At 53.9% G+C, this 18,628-nt stretch overlaps 2 protein-coding genes and 1 pseudogene across 3 annotated transcripts in view; all 3 read right to left on the bottom strand.

The window, feature by feature from the left end:
* HNRNPM (heterogeneous nuclear ribonucleoprotein M) overlaps nt 1–18,628 on the bottom strand; it is a 154,539-nt gene that overhangs the window by 62,713 nt on the left and 73,198 nt on the right. The gene's annotated exons all lie outside the window — the stretch shown is intronic.
* On the bottom strand, nt 1,345–12,417 carry RAB11B (RAB11B, member RAS oncogene family). Its single transcript, XM_081076259.1, has 5 exons — nt 12,150–12,417; nt 4,412–4,607; nt 3,352–3,545; nt 2,942–3,022; nt 1,345–2,386 (listed from the first exon to the last, which is right to left on the bottom strand). Exons 1-5 carry the CDS (start codon nt 12,187–12,189, stop codon nt 2,241–2,243), a joined length of 657 nt encoding a protein of 218 aa, XP_080932385.1. The 5' UTR covers nt 12,190–12,417; the 3' UTR covers nt 1,345–2,240.
* On the bottom strand, nt 15,611–16,378 carry LOC308509430 (acidic leucine-rich nuclear phosphoprotein 32 family member D-like; annotated as a pseudogene). The gene has a single exon. The product of its transcript is annotated as an acidic leucine-rich nuclear phosphoprotein 32 family member D-like (transcript).

The raw sequence follows: 18,628 nt of genomic DNA, 5'->3' as shown, positions 1-18,628 counted from the left end.
GTGTTTAATGGGGATAGAGTTTCAATTTGGGAAGGTGAGAAAGTTCTGGAGATGGACGGTGGGGGTGGTTGGACAACAATGGTAATGTACTTAACGCTAATGAACTGTACACTTTAAAATGGTTGAGATGGTAAATTTTATGTATGTGTACTTTACCATTAAAATAAAATAAAACCTCTGAAGACAGTGCACGGCACAAAGCAAGTATGTTGTGCTTATTAAATCGCTGAAATTAGAGTAACGGAAATAGTACCCCCGAGGGGACAGTCACATCAATCTTGTTCCCTAGTAATGTGCCCAGGGCCTAATCAATCTGAGGCTCCAGAAAGATCTGACCTTTGCTTGAAGCCCTTCCAGGTGTCTCATTGCTTCACCTGGCCCTTCTGAAGCCTGTTCACCCTCTGCCCTCTGCACAGCCCACCCTGCCCAAACCCAGGGGAGTCAGCACCCCCAGGGTCCGTGTAAATGATCCCTGGAGTGCGCGCCCCACCAGATCCCCCACCCAAGGTGCTCCTCGGCCCAGAGCACGCGCCTGGCTCACCCCAGCTCCCATCAGAACAGCTCCCACAGCTATGAGTTCTTCGGGAGGGATGTCTGGGTTTGCCCATCCCTCTAGCAAGGCAGCCAGAACCTGGAATCTGAAGGGCGTGGATCTCCCCCTGGTGGTTCTCCTAGGGGTCAAGGACACATGCACTGGGGTCATGTGGTCAGTACAGGGAGGGGACCAGCCACGTCACCTCCTCCTCCTCCACAGTGGGTAGAAGCAGAAAAGCAGAACCCCAGCTCATCTCCCCTACCCACCCCCTCCCCATCACCAGCATCCAGCTGGGTCCTCCTCAGAGGTCAGACGGTCAGTTTAGGATGGAGATGCAGAGAGCTGGATGGAGCTGGTATCGCCAACATCTCCCGGGCCAGCCCTTTGCCAGTCTTTGCTGGGACCCCAGGTGAGGTGGTGGCCTGTTGGGGAGTAGATGGAAGCAATGAGCAGTCTACCCCAGGGCTGGAAGTCGGGAGCAGTGGGCAGCCCATCCCCTTCTGGAGAGCTGTCCTCAGGTTCTAGAGCTGTTGGTCTAGGGCTAGAGTTTAATGTCAACCCCCAGCCTTCCCTCCCTCCCCAAGGGCAGCTTGGAGAGGATCCACCCCACGCTTAGCCACCCGAGACCCTTGTGGTCAGCTCCAGGAGGCCTCTGCATGGTCCTGGGTGGGGCTCAGGCCTGGTCTTCTAGCTCCCTTTACAGCAGGGGAGTGCAGCCCACCGCAGGACAGGGAGGGGCCTGGCTCAGGGGTGGTCATCTGGAGGGGAGAAAGAAGACAAAGGCGCAGCGCAGGTTTCGGTCCAGGAAGTCGGATTATACATTTTAGTAATGGGCCAGAGAAATGAGGCATCGGGCAACAGTGCAGGACGGGCCACAGGGAGAATAAGAGATCTGAGAGCTGGGGTTTGGCGTCAATCTTACAAAGTGTATAAAGAATCTGTTTCTCTACAGTAACAAAAAAACGAAAGGCTACAAGAGCGGTTGTATATACAAAACACGGAGATATTGCTTCACTTGCAAATAGATTCCTGACCAGACAGGGAGACAAGACAGAGGGAAGGGCACAGGGAAGGGTGGGGAGCGCGCTGCGTGCAAAAAGGAGGGCAGAAGGGGAGGGGGGGTCTTCTCCCAGCATAAATCTACAGGCAGGAGCTGGAGTCACGCACGCACGGGAGAGGCTGGAGGTCAAAGGCATGTGCCGGTGCTGGCTGTGCGTGGGGAGTGGGGTGCCGGGAGCGCGTGTCTGTCTACCCGGCCCCCGGGTCACATACTCTTCAGGCTTCAGCCCATGGGGGGTTTCTGGGTGGGGACTGAGGCCAGATGGGCCAACTGGCCAGAGAGGGATGGAGGCAAATGCTCCCTGGAGTCTACAGTGGAAAACTGGAGAAGCCTGTTCAGCGTGCCCATCCTCTTGCCTCTGGCTGGCCCTGTCCATTGGGCCACCCTCTCTGCCCTGCCCAGAAGCCCAGTGGGACCCAAGAAGAGCAGGTGCAGCAGCCAGGGCTTTGAGCTTTCCTGGGGGGTGGACAGGCGGTGCCGCTTGACTCCTGCTCTTCCGTAGCCCCAGATGGCTGTGCGGAGCTCAGTGGGAGGGTGGGAGCCAGTCATGGAGGGACAGAAAGGGTCAGGGCAGGGAAGACAGCGCGGTGAGGGGCGGACAGAGGACGAGGACGTGCACGCACACTCGGGTGAGGTGCGGGGTGGTCACAGGTTCTGGCAGCACTGTAGCTTGTTGGGTTTCTGTCCATCGGTAGTGGGCGGGACGCTGATGTCCACCACGTTGTTGCCAGGGGACTCGTCGTGCGCTGCGCGGTCTGCTATCTGCTTCTGTGACACGATGCGGTAGATCTCTGCAATGAGGGGAAGCGGGTGAGTGCCCTGCCTGCAGTGACTGCCTGTAGGACTCATCTGGATGCCACCTCCCCGGTGTCCAGGGCCCCGCCCAAGGGACCCTACTGCGCCCTACCTGCCCCCATGACACAAGGGTTCCCCCTGTGTACTCAGCAAGGGCACATCTGGTCACAGAGGCCCCCCCAGCCCAGGCCTCTTCTTGAAGATCAGAGACCGCCTCCTCCTCAGAATACACTCCCAGAAGCCCAGGGGCTCTGCGCCTGAGGCCACCTGCCTCCCCAGCTGGCTGTGCCCTGGTGGAGCTATGGCAGGACCCACCCACTAGAGCTGAGTCCAGGGGGGTCTCTGGGTCCTGAGTGCCAGCAGGGGTGGGATCCCCTGACCTCCTGGAACATGACAGGTTTGTCCTCCTGTCCAGACTGACTGGCAGGTTTAAAGAATGAAGGTTCAGGGGCTGCATTCAGGAGCATGGCACCAAAGTGGCTGGTGCCCTTCCCATGCCACCCTCAGTGGGCCCGGTGGGGAGCCTGTGGCCCCGCCAGCCCTGGAACCACCTGTGAGGATGTTCTTGAAAGCTTCCTCTACGTTGGTGGAGTCCAAGGCTGAGGTCTCAATGAAGGACAAGTTGTTCTTTTCTGGAACAGAGAGAATATTGCCCAGGTGAGTGGAGCAGTGGTTGGGGGGGGGTAGCCGGGAGAGGGGGTCCCCTGCACGCTTTTGGAGACGCTGCCTGCTGCACCTGGCCCAGGAAATGAAGGGCTGGGCCCAAAGGGATAGGACCGAGATGCCCACTCCGGGTACAGAGGCTGGCACTGAAGCCAAGGGAAAATGGGAGGGGCCTAGAGAGGGCTGCCTGCCCCCAGATACTTCTCCGCCACCTTAGTCAGTCTCGCTGTCAGAGCTGGACCCTGCGGGAGGCCCTGGCCCAAGTGAAAGCCCTCTCCTCTAGCTGGCAGGCACTTACCTGCGAAGGCGCGGGCCTCGTCAGTGGGCACGGCCCGCAGGTGGCGCAGGTCACTCTTGTTGCCCACCAGCATGATGACGATGTTGCTGTCAGCATGGTCCCGCAGCTCCTTCAGCCAGCGCTCCACGTTCTCGTACGTCAGGTGCTTGGCGATGTCATATACCAGCAGTGCGCCCACTGCACCGCGGTAGTACCTGTGGGGATGGGGCAGGGCCCAAGTGTGAGCTGCCTGATAGCACCCCAGAGACCCAGGCTCTGCGGGCAGCGGCTCAGGGCCCACGCACAGAGCCACAGGGACCCAGGCTCTGCGGGCAGCGGCTCAGGGCCCACGCACAGAGCCAGAGAGACCCAGGCTCTGCGGGCAGCGGCTCAGGGCCCACGCACAGAGCCACAGGGACCCAGGCTCTGCGGGCAGCGGCTCAGGGTCCACGCACAGAGCCAGCTGAGGGGCAGCCATCCTGGCCTCACAAGAGGGCTCCCGTCCCAGACTCAGCCCAGGACTCTGGGGGCCTGAGGAGGGAGTTTAGGGCCTGGAAACAGAAGATACCCACAAACTCAGCCACACAGAAGGGAGAAGGAAACAGTGCCTTGCAGGGAAAGAGCTGCTGCTGGGCAAAGTTCTGTGCCTGTCGTGGCCTGGCTCAACCTGGAGGGATTATGGAGATGGGGAGGTAAGCAGGCCTCAGTGGAGGGCATCCACAGGACAGCAAGTGACCAATGGGAGAATGGCCGGGGGTCTGGACGCGTCTAGGAGGAAGCAGTTCAAGTAGTTCCTGATGGCTGGGTGGCCACGGGGAGCTGAGGGAAGACTGGGAAAATGGCCAGACAGGGTGGGCTGAGCAGGTAGGGCTGAGGAGCGGGTTAGATGAAGTGCAAAACTGCAGTGCCTCAGAGGGATCCAGGGTCAGAGGGGCCGTGGGACATGCCCATCAGGGGTCGCAGTATGGTCCTGAGGGTCCCACAGCTGCTGGGCCAACTGTTGTGGAGGCTGTGATCTCCCCTTCTCCCACCCGCCCTTTGGGGCCCATGGCCCCCGCATCTCCTCATCCCTGCCACTCACGCGGAGGTGATGGCGCGGTAGCGCTCCTGGCCGGCGGTGTCCCAGATCTGCGCCTTGATGGTCTTGCCGTCCACCTGGATGCTGCGGGTGGCAAACTCCACGCCGATGGTGCTCTTGCTCTCCAGGTTGAACTCGTTGCGGGTGAAGCGGGACAGCAGGTTGCTCTTCCCCACGCCCGAGTCCCCGATGAGCACCACTGTGGGGACAAAGGACATAGGTGAGGCTCCATGGGCCAGAGCGGGGCAGCACCACCAGAGCAAGACCCAGGAGCCACCCAGGTCCACCCACAGAGCCTTCACAGCCTCGCCTTGGGTGCTACAGACATGTGACAGCCCACAACAAGATGGAGTCAGAGACGTCCGCAGCCCCTCGCCAGACACACCACATTTCCCAGTGCAGAAGCCAACAGCAGCTCCGGGTTTCCACAAACCCAGCCACTGTACACAGCACAATACCCCTCCCTGTGTCTCATCCTTCAGAGCAGGGCTGTCCCAGCTGGAGCACAGGGACCTAGGCATCCTGGCAGGCAGGAGATCCATCAAACCCCAAACCTCTATTGCAATCTGGTGGCCGGAGTAAGCTCCCACGCTGGGCGACCTTGGGCAACTAAGTTAACCTCTCTGGGCTGCCTTTTCCACAAGGGTGAAGGGAAAGACGGAACAAGAGTCACCTCAGGGAAGGGAACACAAGAACTTGCGGGCCAGAACTCAGCCAGCATCCAGCCCGCTAAGACAGGTGGGGGCGGTATTATTACTATTGTCCCACAAGGTTCCTACCTACAAGGGTCTGGCTCTGGAATTTCAATAGGAAATGAGAAGCTTCACGCCCCATGCCCACCCTGCTGCTTCCTCATTGGAAAGCTGCTGCAAGCAAACCAATATACAACCCAGCACAGCCAACTCACCCATGTGAAACAGGACTGTGCCCTCTGGACGCAGCCTGGAGGAGACAGAGCCTGCTACCCCTCCTAGCACCCCAACCCCAGGGTTGGACCGCCCTGCAGGGACGTCCAGGATGAGAGCCCTCTTGAACAGTAAAGAACAGGCCTGGTCCATCTCTCCCCTTAGGGGTGGGGCCACGAGAAGTGGTCCAGGAAGGGTCTGGGCCCTGGAGGGCCGTCCTCACCCAGGGCACACTGGTGTTGACTTATATCCGTGTGTGCGCACACATGTATAGGTATATGTTCAGCACAGACGGAACATATAGAAGCCTGACCAGACGCCCCAGCTTTGAACCACATGGACCCTCAAGTGTGGGTCTTGGGCTCTGGAACCGCGGATGGGTCAGCTCAGTGGAGAGCCAGGTGGCTGCAGGCTTGGTCACCCTCAACCCTGATGAAAAGTTTCTCCTCAATTAAAAATGTTATGTGTGTGTGTCCAGATTCACCCTCTTTTTTTTTTTAAATTTTTATCAGGGAACTGTGTGTTTTTCCAAAGCCTATCAGCCCCAAGTCGTTGTCCTTCAGTCTAGTTGTGGAGGGCGCAGCTCAGCTCCAAGTCCAGTTGCTGTTTTCTTTTTCTTTTATTTTGGGGGGGGGAAGGGGGACAGGACTCTATTGGGGAACAGTGTGTACTTCCAGGACTTTTTTTCCAAGTCAAGTTGTTGTCCTTCCAATCTTAGTTGTGGAGGGTGCTGTTCAGCTTCAAGTTATTGTCCTTCCAATCTTAGTTGTGGAGAGTGCTGTTCAGCTTCAAGTTATTGTCCTTTCAGTCTTAGTTGTGGAGGGCGCAGCTCAGCTCCAGGTCCAGTTGCCATTTCTAGTTGCAGGGGGCACAGCCCACCATCTGTTGTGGGAGTCAAACCGGCAACCTTGTGGTTGAGAGGATGCGCTCCAACCAACTGAGCCATCCGGGGGCTCAGCAATAGCTCAGCTCAAGGTGCCGTGTTCAATCTTAGTTGCAGGGGGTGTGGTTGAGAGCCCACTGGCCCATGTGGGAATCGAACCGGCAGCCTTCGGAGTTAGGAGCATGGAGCTCTAACTGCCTGAGCCACTGGGCCGGCCCCAGTTGCTGTTTTCAATCTTTTGTTGCAGGGGGCGCAGCCCAACATCCCATGAGGGAATCGAACTGGCAACCCTGTTCAGAGCTCACGCTCTAACCAACTGAGCCATCTGGCCACTCTCACCCTCACTTCTTACCACCTTCACTGCCAGTACCCTAATCCAGGCCACAACCATCTCTCCCTGGATAGCTGAGCCAGCCTCCTCCCAGGTGTCTTGGAGTTTACGCTCATCCCCAACCAAGAAACTGTTCTCCCCTCCCCTCTGCAGCCACCAGAGGGCGCCCGTGAGCACCCGAGTCAGGTCCTGCCCCTCCTCTACCCACATCCCTCCAGGCTCCTCCATCCCTCGGGATAAAAGCCCAAGTCCTTCCCTGGCCCACAAGACCCTGCAGGACCTGCACCTCCCTGTCCTCGCCTCCTCTCTCTCCCTCTCACTCACTTTCCTCCTGCCATATGGGCTCCCTCGGGACGCAGCGATGTGCAGGTGCAAGCTGTCCTTTGCCTGGAATGCTCTTCCCCAGGAACCCACCTGCTTCCCACCCTCATCTCCTCTGTGTGGCGCCTGTCCCCTCCCTGCTGTCCTCTTAACACTCCCCACTCCCCTGCTTTGCCTTTCCTTCACAGCTCTCCCCACCCTCTCACACTGGCCAGGTTTCACTTATTTGTTGTTTGCCAGTCTGTCTCGAGGGCGGGAGCTCGGACAGTATGGTTCCCTGCTGTATCCCTAAGTTCTGGCGCAGGGCCCTGCACAAAAGACAGAGTGAACAAACAAATGATAAAGTGGCTACGGAGCCTCCCAGGCCCACCTCCTCCCTCACTTGGAGGATGCCAAGGTCACCATTCTCAGGCGACGGTGGAGGAGGCAGCCCCATGACCCAGCACCCTCTCTGGACTGGCTGCTTCAGAGCCAAAAACAATAAGAACAAGAAGAACGCTTAAAAATGAATCTGTGCTGTGAAAGTCTTTGATTCTCATCACCTCACAGAAGCCTTGTGTAGCCCATTTTACAGATGAGGAAACTGAGGCACAGACAGGGGCCTCAAACAAGGCCCATTTGAGCAGAAAGTGGCAGAGCAGAAGTCTGAGCAGGCTTGCTCCCACTTCTCAACTGTGTTCACCAGGGCCACCCAGCTGAAAAGTGATCCGGCAGGATTTGAACCCAGGTTTTCTGGGTCTAGGGCTGAGCTCAGAGGTCTGAGTTCAACCTCTTCCTATCCCACTACTTAGAGCATCCTGACCCCCTGGAGTAGTCAGCAAACTCCTGCTCATCCTTCAAAACCCCTCGGTTCAGGCCACTTTTCTCCCCCAAATCACCATGTGGCCTGGCCCACAAGACCTGTGACAACAGGACCAGTGTCCTGACTTCAGAGACACATGGAAAACACGAGGAGATGGATATGGGCCTGCCGAGAGCTCCCAACCATGCTGGCTGGGCCCCAAATCGACTCCCAGGCCACGTAGGGCCAGGCTGGACTGACTGTGGAGCCCACCAGCCACACCCCCAACCCCTCACCTCCTTCCCATGGTGGCCACAGGAACCTGGCCAAGGCCGGGGAGGTCTGTTCACAGTTCTCACATCCTCAGGAACAGAACAGGAAATGAGGAGAGTCCCCTTTGGGCTCTGCACTGTATCCCCCACCTCTCACTTCCTTCCCAGCTTTGTCCCAGTGTCAGGGTCTCCTTAGCCCCATTAATTCTGCCCTGGCCCAGCCAACAATCTCCTCAGCCCCATAGGCCAGGCCCAGTCCTAAAGGCTTTATTATTGAGTTCTCGGGGCCACCCCAGAGACAAATGTCATATTATCATTCCCCACGTATAGTTGGCGACACTCAACTCAGAGTGACCAAGTCCTCCATCCCAAGGTCACCCTGTGAGAACAGGGGAGGCCGAAACAGAACTAGGGCCACCAGCCACTGCCCAGAAGAATGTCGGGAAGGCCGGGCTGCCCAGGCAATTCCTGGCACAAGTACCTGAAGCAGAGAGGTGGACAGCAGTGCAGGGGTTGGGCTGGCCCTGGGTACACTCTGGGAATGAGGACGGCATTGTCAAAGGCACAAGTGATCTGTTGTCTTGGGGAAATAAAGGGCCCTTGAGGCCCCCAGCATTTCCACAGAAATGGGTGGCATCACTGGCCAGGAAATGGCCTCTCTGGACCAGCCACTTGGCTGGCAGGGCAGGCAAGCCCAGTTGGCAAAAACAAAGAGCTGGCACCTCTTGAAGGCCTGGGTCCTCTGGCCTGCCCCCTGGCAGTGTGGCCCCCCTGGGGCCCACATTCTGAGGTTCAGGCAGACTGAGTAGCCATTCGGGTGAGGGGCAGGCTCCCCTACTCCAGGCAGAGCAGGACCTCGCCACTTCTCCAGGAATCGGCCCTGACCACCCCAGGGACCAGCCCTTGGGGGCAATCCTGTCACAACTATTCCCAGGGGAATCAGAGAGCAGAGGGGAAATGCCCATAGCTGGGGCACAGGCAGGGCTGCTGTTCGCAATGGGAAGAGATGGTGCAGTCAGTTCCTAGACCAGTGGGCCTTGTGGGGTCCCGCCCAGGCTGCAGAGCCAGGAGGCTGCCTCGGGAGCACTTGGCTCCCAAGAGAGGTGAGAGAGGTGAGCACGGGGGCTGGCCTGTTTCCCAGAGCCAGCTGCCACTCTCTTCTTGCCCGCTTCCCAGAAGGACTCACAGATGGGGCCAGGGTGGACACAAACCAGAGGACAGGGTCCTGGGCCACCGTGCAAGCAGCCCACATCACCACAACCTCACAGGCCAGGTGAGTGGCTGGAGGCGCTGGGAAGGCTCAGTGGCCCTTGGGGACACCAATGCTCCTCCCACTGTGGACCCTGCAGCCCGATCTATCAGAGGAGAAATTGGGGAGCCCCCAGGGACTGATCCTGAGGCTGAGAAAATGGCCCACAGTTGACAGAACAAAATGTTAGCAGGATAAATGTGAGAACCTAAAATTAGGTACAAATAAACAACTTCACTCCTGGGGAGGCAGGAATGTAGAAGAAAATAACCACCACATGGGGAAAACACCCCGGGGGGGATCTGCTGGCCTTGGCCATGGAGATCAGGGGAGCCAACATGCCATCTGGCAGCCAAAACAAACAATCCTGCTGGGAGGGCTGGAAGGGGGCAGCCAGTGTCCCAAAGTGAGAGATCTGGCCTCTCTGTGCCCAGGGCAGGGACAGGGGAAGGTGACCAACGCCTGGGGAAGGCTGGCCACAGGGTAGCGGGTGAAAGGATGGCTACCCCCTTTTCTCCTAAAGGGATCCCCACACCCGGCAGCAGGGCCGGGGAGAAAGTTGGCCCTTGGTAACCCTTCCGGTGCAGCTGTATCTTGGACGTCTCTCTAACATCCAGGCCTGACCCTCTGCAGGCCACAGGGTCTCGGGAGGGGCCGGAAGGGTGCAGCAGTCATGTTTTTGTCTACCTGACATATTTATGGCAAGTGATGTGATGGCAGCGGCTTCCTTCCTCCCTTCTTTATCTGACAAAGTCAAATAAGAGTTTATTTTTCCCATTTAAGGAAGTGAAAACCTAAGTGAATGTAAAGACAAACATTAAGGTATAATACGGGGGTCCTCGGACAAGGTGTAACTATGAAGGGGAGGGCTCAGAGGACCACAGTTAGAGGAACCCTGACCTTGTGCATTAGATTTTCACTTGCAACCCGGCTTGAGAAGGTCAGCAGGGCACCTGCTGCACTCAGAAAGGGAGGCCAGTGGGGTAGAGCTGCAGCGCAGGCAGGCACCCTTTGCCAGTTGTCCCAGAAGCCAGATTAGTGTTTCCAGGAAGTGAACTAGAGACAAGTCCTGGGGAGTGCACAGCTGTTCCACTGCCCCTGACCCAGTAACGGTACTTCTGGGAACATACTTCCAGGAAGTAACCCAAAGGGTAATAGATGACTAGTGCAAACATTTGGAGCTGGGTTATTTATAACAGCACATAGTTGAAAATAACAAGCAGGAATGACCACAGAAGCCTGCAGGGGGCAACTGGGGGAATGCCCCCTGGCCTGGCAATGCCACAGCCGGGCAGATGCCCAGCCCTGACCTGGGAGCAGCTGCCTCAGGGCAAGCTGAGTAGAGACAGGCACCAGCTGCAGCAGGACTGGAGTCCAGACCACCTGTCACCAGTCCCAAAAGCCCTGACAGAGCTTCCCCTGCTTCTAAGGTGACACCGCAAGACTCAGTCAGCACCACAGCCTTGGCCTGAAGCCTGCTGACCACACAGCCTTCTCTGCCAGTGACATATCAACCCGCAGGCGGTCCCAGACCCCACAGTGCTGCGCGAGGACTCTGGGCTTTTGCATGGGCCCTCCCTTTCCCCAGTAGCCTTTCAACACATGGATATCCCAGGTAGGGAGTGCTCCACTCATTCTCCACATCCCCAACGTCCCCGGGCCCCAAGATGCTTGATGGTCAGCCGAGGCTAGCTCCAGACACAGACGCACTCCCAGGGATGGCCGGGATCCCCTAGCGAGTGGAAGATGCAGCAGAGCAAACACACCCTGCACGGGCCCAGGAGTTAGCTCTCAAGGGCGGCCACTGTCAGCCAGGGAGCCCAGCACAGACAGCAGAAGAACTGGCAGAGGTCCAGCGTGGCACAGAAGGTGCTGTGAAGCCAGTGACCCCTAAGCCAGCCCAGCTGAGAGACGGACTCCAGCGACATGTGGTGCGTCTCCCTAGCTTGTGAGGCAGGGTGAAGGAGCGCTCCCGCTGGCCCCAGGCCAGCAATGGCTGCCTGACCTACCTAGGCCTTACTGGAGGCTCCCAGAGCCCTGTCCCTCAGGCAGGGAAATCACCAGCAGGCTGGCCCGGACCTGAGGCATCAGCGCGATGTGTTGGGGGAGGCGCTCGGACAGCCCACGCCGGGATCCGGGTGCAATCTCCCCCAGATACACTCCCTAAGTGGTAAAGCCCACAGGCCTGGGTTCGAATCCTGCTCCAACACTTATTCACTGTGTTCTTGTCTTGTCTCCCTGGACCCCGTTTCCAGACTGAATAATACTGACCTCACAGGGCTGTGGTGAGAATTTCAATGAATTCATGTGTGTAAAGTACTTAGAAAAGTGCAGGTACTTTGGGTAGTGCTATTAAGAGTTCCCGGAGCTATGAGAGATAGAACTGTTAACGACCAGACCTGGGTCCAGCACACACAGTCCCCTCCACCAGGCGCCCCTCCATGGAAGCCCGGGTCCGCACCCCACCCATCGTCCTCCACCACACACCTCCACGCACATTATCCACCCCCTCCCTTCCTGGCTCCGCCCCCAGACGCAGTCACCAATCAAGTCTGCTCCCGCCCACCCTCTGAAGAGTAACGCCCCAAACGTCCAGCCTACTTCTTGGACACGCCCACCATGTCTTAGCCCCGCCCCCACCCCATGGAGTTTTCCACCCAACCCGGCCTGACAAACGCCAGGCGGTCCCGCCCCCTCCGGGGCTCCGCCCCTAACGGCCTCTCCCACCGCGCTCTGGGACCCACCCCCTCTGGGCTCCGGCCCCGCCTCGGCGCATCCAGGGCGCTCAGGGCTCTTTGGGCCACCCGCTCCGCACCGTGGCGTACCCCACACACAAAGCTGATCGAACCCGGGCTGCCCCGGCCTTCCCGGCTGCTTGACCCGCCGGGCCCCAAGCTCCGGGCTCCGGCCGAGGCCCAGCGGCCTGCAGGGCAGCTACGGCCCGCCTGTTCGCCGTCTCGCCGCCGCCCCCTCGCCCGTCTCTACCCCACCGGCCTTACCTTTGAATAGGTAGTCGTATTCGTCGTCCCGGGTCCCCATTGTCCTGGCGCTTCCGGCGGGATCGGCGACTCCGCAACCCCACCACAAACACCCTGCGGGGGCGGAGCCGGTGCCGCGCAGAGCGGCTGCCAGATGGCCAATCAGCGGCGAGTGGCGTAGCGACCGGCGCCCAGAAGAGCCAATCAGAGGCGGAAACAGAGCCCCCGAGGTGGGCGCAGACTGGGATCCACCCTCCTTGCCCTCGGTCTCCTGGAGAAAGGCGGAAGGAATGCGGACTTTTCTGAAGTGACGGTCGCGTCAACCTATCAGAAGCGGACTCAGGAGGCGGAAGACTGGAAGAATGAAACAAATTGACGGAGCGAATAGCCAATAATAGGCTTGATTCAGACCGGCCCGACTAACAGAGGACCTGTCCAGGAAGGGAAATGGAGGTACGTCCAGGTGATGTTACGCTATTTAACGTCCCGATGACGTCATAGGCCAATGCGTGCCGCTCTGGGCCCCCGCCCCCATCCCAATTAATGACCGTTTCCGGGGGTCCTCTGCGCGGCGTCTTTTCAACCTAGAGGTCCTCTCTCCTCTGTCCGTTGCGGTTTTCATTCGTATGTAAGTGACATTATGGCAACCCACTGCCTCAGTTTCCCTCTTCTGTATAACAGGAAAGAAACACCTCATTGAAATTTTGAGTGTATCTATGGATCATTTACCTAACCGTACTAACTCAACCATCCATTTTCTGTCATTAAGTCTTTGTGTAATAAATATTTATAAATTCTTGCGTCAGACTTTGTCCAACATGATCTCCCGTTCTCTGTCCCTTACCCTGTTGTATTGCACACACACACACACACTCACACAGACACACACTGCCCTAGGATTTATCACTACCTAACATTAAAGTATGTATTTCTTTCTTGGTCCATTAATCTGTTTAGTTTCTGTCCCAAGTCAACAGAATCATCAGTCCCATGAGGACAGGGACTTGGGCACAATCACTGCTGCGTCCTCAGTGCTCAATAAAATTTGATATGAGATGGATAACGTAAGCATAGAGCTCACGTGCTAGTTATTATAACTGTATTATAATTATTATCGCCTCCTGGACCTCATCCCTGGGATGTCCATCAGGCGTCCCAGACACCAATTTGTCCTTCTTTGCCCTTTTCCTGTTGTCTTCATCCCGACTCCACCCCATCATCAAAGCCACAGGTCATGTGCTTTTCCCTCTTCATCATTTACTCCCCTGCCTCCCAACCCCTCTCTCAATTGCCATTTTCCATCTCTCCTTCCTCCTAAATTTCTGACCAGTTCTCACCCCTTCCCCTGCCACCACCCTGATCCTGGCCCTGTCATCACTGCCTGGACCTGTACAGTTGCTTGCCTACCTCCAGCAGTCAGAGGGTGTCTTTTAAAACATGAGAGTCAGCACCTGAAACTAATAATAATAAATAAAAAACCATGAGAGTCAGATCGTCTCCCTTCCCTGTTTAAAAATATTTTAATCCTTCCTTTAATAAGCATTTATTAAGCACCTACTAATAGCGCTCTAGGTGCTGGGGGTGCACCATTGAACAAGACAAAATCCCAGCCCTCATGGAGCTGACAGTCTCGTGGAGTCAGGAGGAAGAAGCAAGTAAACAACACTCATAAGATAATTTCAGAACGGGAGGCATGTAATGAGGGGAATAACCTGGTTTATGTGATGATGGAGCTCCTTAGCTAGGAAGGCAGGGAAGACATCCCGGAGGAGGTGGCATTTACTCTGATCACAGGCCGGGGTGGAGTTAGTGAAAACAGCGTTTCAGGCAGAGGAAACAGCAAGTGAGAGAGAGCCTGATGGGTCTCAACAGCCAGAAGGCCATGGTGGCTGGAGAGTGGGGTCCAGGGCCCAGACATGAGATTAGGTGAAAAGGCAAGGCTGTGGAAACCAAACCAGGGCAGATGCTCAGAACTTTATCAGCAGGCTCCTGGGCAGTTGGCTTGAAGCCAAACCCCTCCCTACCCCACCACCATTCACCACCCAGCCGCCTGAAAACCATGCTGCAGCCAGGTGGTGGGTGCACTGGTTCCCCAGACAGAGCTGCACTTCCCGCCCAGGCCACTAGGCTTTTGCTTTCAGTATCTTCTTCCTGGAATACGATTCAGCTCCCCCATTTTTGTAGAATTTTCATCCTTCTTTGTAAACCATACACAAGCCATGTGGACCTCATGAAGCCTTTTCTCCTGTCTGGGTCATGCTCCCCTCCCGGCCCCACCCTAGCATGACTCATAGTAATAATAGTATTAATAGTAAGGATGGCTAATGTTTATATTGGGTGCTCACTGTGAGCCAGACACTGTTCTGAGTCTTTTTCACATAATGTTACATGAAATCCTGAAATCCTCACAGCACCAGGAGAACAGGAATGGGTGGGGGGCAGGGTAAGGGTCCGGTACAGAACCATCCCTAGTTTCCAGATGCAGGAACTGAAGCCACAGAGCTTTAGTGGCCTGTTGTTAGTCACCTAGGATACAGATGTGGTTAAGAGCTCCAGCTCTGGAGTTGGACAGGTCTGGATTCACATCCTGGCTTTTGTTTGGTTCCCAACCATGGTGGTTATTTTTTGTTGTTGTTCCTGGGAGTGGAAGGACAGAAAATGCTGTGTTGAAAGAGATGGTGATGGCCAGAGAAGGGACAGGGTTAGGGAGATGAGCCCTCTTGCAAGAACTTGAGAAATAGGAGGGCCAAGCTGGGTGGGACTTCCAACTAGTTCCAATGGGACTTCCCAATAGTTCCAGTGGGCTCAAGGGAGACTTTCTAAGCCTGCCTGGTACAGGACACCCCCCAACAAGGAGCCTGGAGAGGGTCTGGCCTATAGTGCTGAGGATGTCGTCGCCCATACTGAACCAGAGCCCCCGGGAAGCTACAGTGATGCCAGCACCTTCCAGGAAGAGTCATGGGTCACCTATCTAGGGAAAGAGGCTCCCACTATTTCTCCAAGGAACACTTAAGAGGAATAGTGGAAAGATAGGTTCTCCTATTAAAACAGCAGCTGGGTTCAGGGCACAGGCAGAAGCTGTTTTGCTCAAACATGTGTCCTGGAGACAAGAAATCACATAATTCCAGGCTATGTGATATGGGAGATAATTTTAGGTGGTGCATTGAATAACATTGAACCACATACCAAGAAAGTCCTACCTTTTCTCAATTCTTAAAATCCTTTATTATCTCTCCAGGAGAGAGGCTTACTCTCTCTGGCTCATATCTCTTGAACAATTTTCTAACCCTCATTTTATTTTATTTTATTTTTTTATTTTTTTGGCAGTAAAAATAGTATTTTATTCCACCCTCTCCCACCCTCCCTCCCCCACAACCCCCAGGACACTTTTCCCTTCTCTTTCCCACAGCAACGTTACAATCAGAAAAAAATAATTTTTGGGGGGGGGCTGGATTCGGGGGGTACGGGTAAAAACAGTCAAATCACAATAGGAATTTTTCAAAGTAGGTTATTCCACTTACCTCATCTTCAGGTTCTCCTTTTCGCTTCTGACCCCTTTCTTCTTCACCAAGATCTTCTTCATCGTCTACTTCCCCGTCATTATAACCTTCTTCCTCCTCCTCTTCCTCTCCGCTCACATCCTCTTCTTCACCTTCCTCCTCCTCATCCTCGTCCAGCCCCCGACACAGCCCTCAGCTCCGAGGCAGGGGCATCCTTGTCATCAGGATGCGTGAATAGCGGGAGGGGCTTGAGCACGTTTCCTCCGTGGTCATTCAGGCTGGTTACCTCGCAGTGGAAAAGGTCTAAGCTCTGGGGGTTCTCTTTTTCACTGGCTCCATTGTGCTGAGGTCTTTAATTTTGTTGCCACTTAAATTTAGATGTGTGAGGTGCGGACACTTTTCTGCCAATACTTCCAGGCCCCCTGAGATCCTGTTATCCCTTAGTTCAAGCTTCTTAAGTTTGTTTAACTTTGGTAAGTCTGCGACTGAGGCCTACGTTGATTGTACTTAAGAACTCCAGTTCTTCAAATTCAGCTGTGAGGCCTTCGATTTTGCCTTCATTTGACCGAGGGTCGTCCAGGACAAGCTCTTTCACATCAGAGGGCGTCCCGTTCCGCAGCTCTAAATGAATCCGTTTGTCCATGTCCATCTCTCGCGCTCTCTCTGCAGAGGCTCCCCCGCCGGCGGAATTCAATCAATAAACCCCGAACCCACGGCCGCGCGTTTTAGGACTTTGAAGGCTCAACCAGCTCCGCTCGGTTCTCCCTCATCGCCCTTTTAAAACACAACTGGGAGGCAGACTGAGAGCCTGCAGTAGGCAACAGAATCAGGCTAGAATTTTCTTCCCCATGTTTTACTGTGAAATGTTTAAACACTTAGAAAGTGGAAAGAATTGTACAGAGGATATCTCTGTACTCATATCCCCACCAGTATTTTGCTTTGTCACATATCTACCTCTCTATCCACCCATCCATCATCTTGTTTTTTGATACATTTCAGAGCAAGGTAAAGATTTGGGGGATCTAATGTATAGCACAGTAATTAGAGTTAATAGAGTTGCTAAAAAAGATCTTAAATGTTCTCACCACAAAAAAGAAATGTCATTATGTAATGTGTGGACCTGTTAGCTAATGCTACTGTGGTAATCATCTCAAAATACATAAATGTATCAAATCAACGCATTGTAAACCTTAAACTTACACAATGTTAATATCAATTATATTGTAATAAAGCTGGACAACATTAAAAATAAAACAAAGAAAATCGAAGGCATCAGTTGTCTTCACCTCTGAACATTTCAGCATGCATTTCGTTAGCTAGACTTCAGTATTTGTTTATGGCTCTTTTTGTAGTCTCTTTTTTTTGAAGATAAAATGTACATACAATGAAATGCACAAATCTTAAAGGGATACTTGCTGAGACAAAGGCATACACCAGAGTAACCCACCTCTATTAAGGGTCAAAGCATCACTGTAACTGGGGAAAGTTCCATCATGTCCCTTCCCAGTCAATCCCCACTCCACCCTTCCAGGGGCAGCCACTACTTATCACAGATCAGTTTTTTAGCTGGAATTTTAAATCATTGGCATTGTTTTATTTTTGACTTTAGTTTTACTAACCTGCTTATGGGAGGTGATATTGGTTCTCGTATGTGGTGGAGATATGTTTACATTTTTAAAAACTGAGTCATTAAGTCCTCATATGCCTGGGAGCTGCTTTATGACTGTCATATGGCTTAATTATTAACAGCACACTCCCTTTCACTCTCAAGTGTCTCAGTTTGGACAATCAATTATAGGTCACCCTATCTGTAATGGAAGGGGCTTTAACAGTAAGCTTGGGACTTTTCTCTCACTAGAGTATTCCAAGCACTTAGTACAGGGCTTGCCATGTAGCACACGCTCAATGAATATTAGTTGAATTTATATATGTGTGTGTGTATGTGTGTGTGCATATATATATATATATATATATATATATATATATACACATTTTAGAGGGCGCAGTTCACAGTGGCCCATGTGGGGATTGAACCAGCAAACTTGGTATTATCAGCACCATGCTCTAACCAACTGAGCTAACTGGCCACCCCTTATATATGTATTTTTAAAGCAAATTTAAACAAAAACTTATGCAGACATGGCAAAGAATGTGAAGAATTTACTCAAAACACTGCATTAATGTACACACTAGAGCTGGGCTGTCCAAATATGGTAACCTCTGTGACTCTGTGACTATTGAACCCTTGAAATATGGTTGGTCCAAATTGAGATTGACCGTAAGCATAACATACACACCAGAGTCCAAAGACTTAGTTCAAAAGCAATGTCAAATATCTCAGTAAGAACTTTTATATTGATCACATTTTGAAACGGGAATAGTATTTTTGATACATTGGGTTCTATAAAATATTTCTAAAATTCATTTCACCTGTTTCTTTTCGTTTTTTTGTTTTTACTTTTTAAAAATTGTGACTGCTAGAAAAAAAAATTAAACATGCGACTCACATAGTTCTGTCAGCTGGTGGGACACTTGAAGTTAACCGTGCTTCATATACATAATAAGTATGATCAAGAAGGGGTTCTCATTTTCTCTGTTACCTGCTTCCAGAGGGATTGAATGAGGGTTTCGTCTTGTAATTTTTTTTTAAATTTTTATTGGGGAATATTGGGGAATGGTTTGTTTTTCCAGGACCCATCAGCTCCAAGTCAAGTTGTCTTCAATCTAGTTGTGGAGGGCGCAGCTCACTAGCCCATGTGGGGATCCAACCGGCGACCTTGGTGTTATGAGCACGGCGCTCTAACCACTGGACCAACCGGCCGCCCCTTGTTTTATAATTTTGAAAATAAAAATGAGATAAACATCATGGAATAATAAATGAAGGAGATGAAAATCAGGTGTCAGAGTGGCGGGGATCACCAGTGTTGTCCTTAAGAGATCTGGGAGTCTTCACCCTCCACCCTGGGAACATGTTTACGTGGACTTTGAAACTGTCCACTT

The sequence above is a fragment of the Rhinolophus hipposideros genome (assembly GCF_964194185.1).
Source record: "Rhinolophus hipposideros genome assembly, chromosome: 16".
NCBI classification, from domain to species: domain Eukaryota; kingdom Metazoa; phylum Chordata; class Mammalia; order Chiroptera; family Rhinolophidae; genus Rhinolophus; species Rhinolophus hipposideros.
This window is presented reverse-complemented; position numbering and strand designations above follow the sequence as displayed.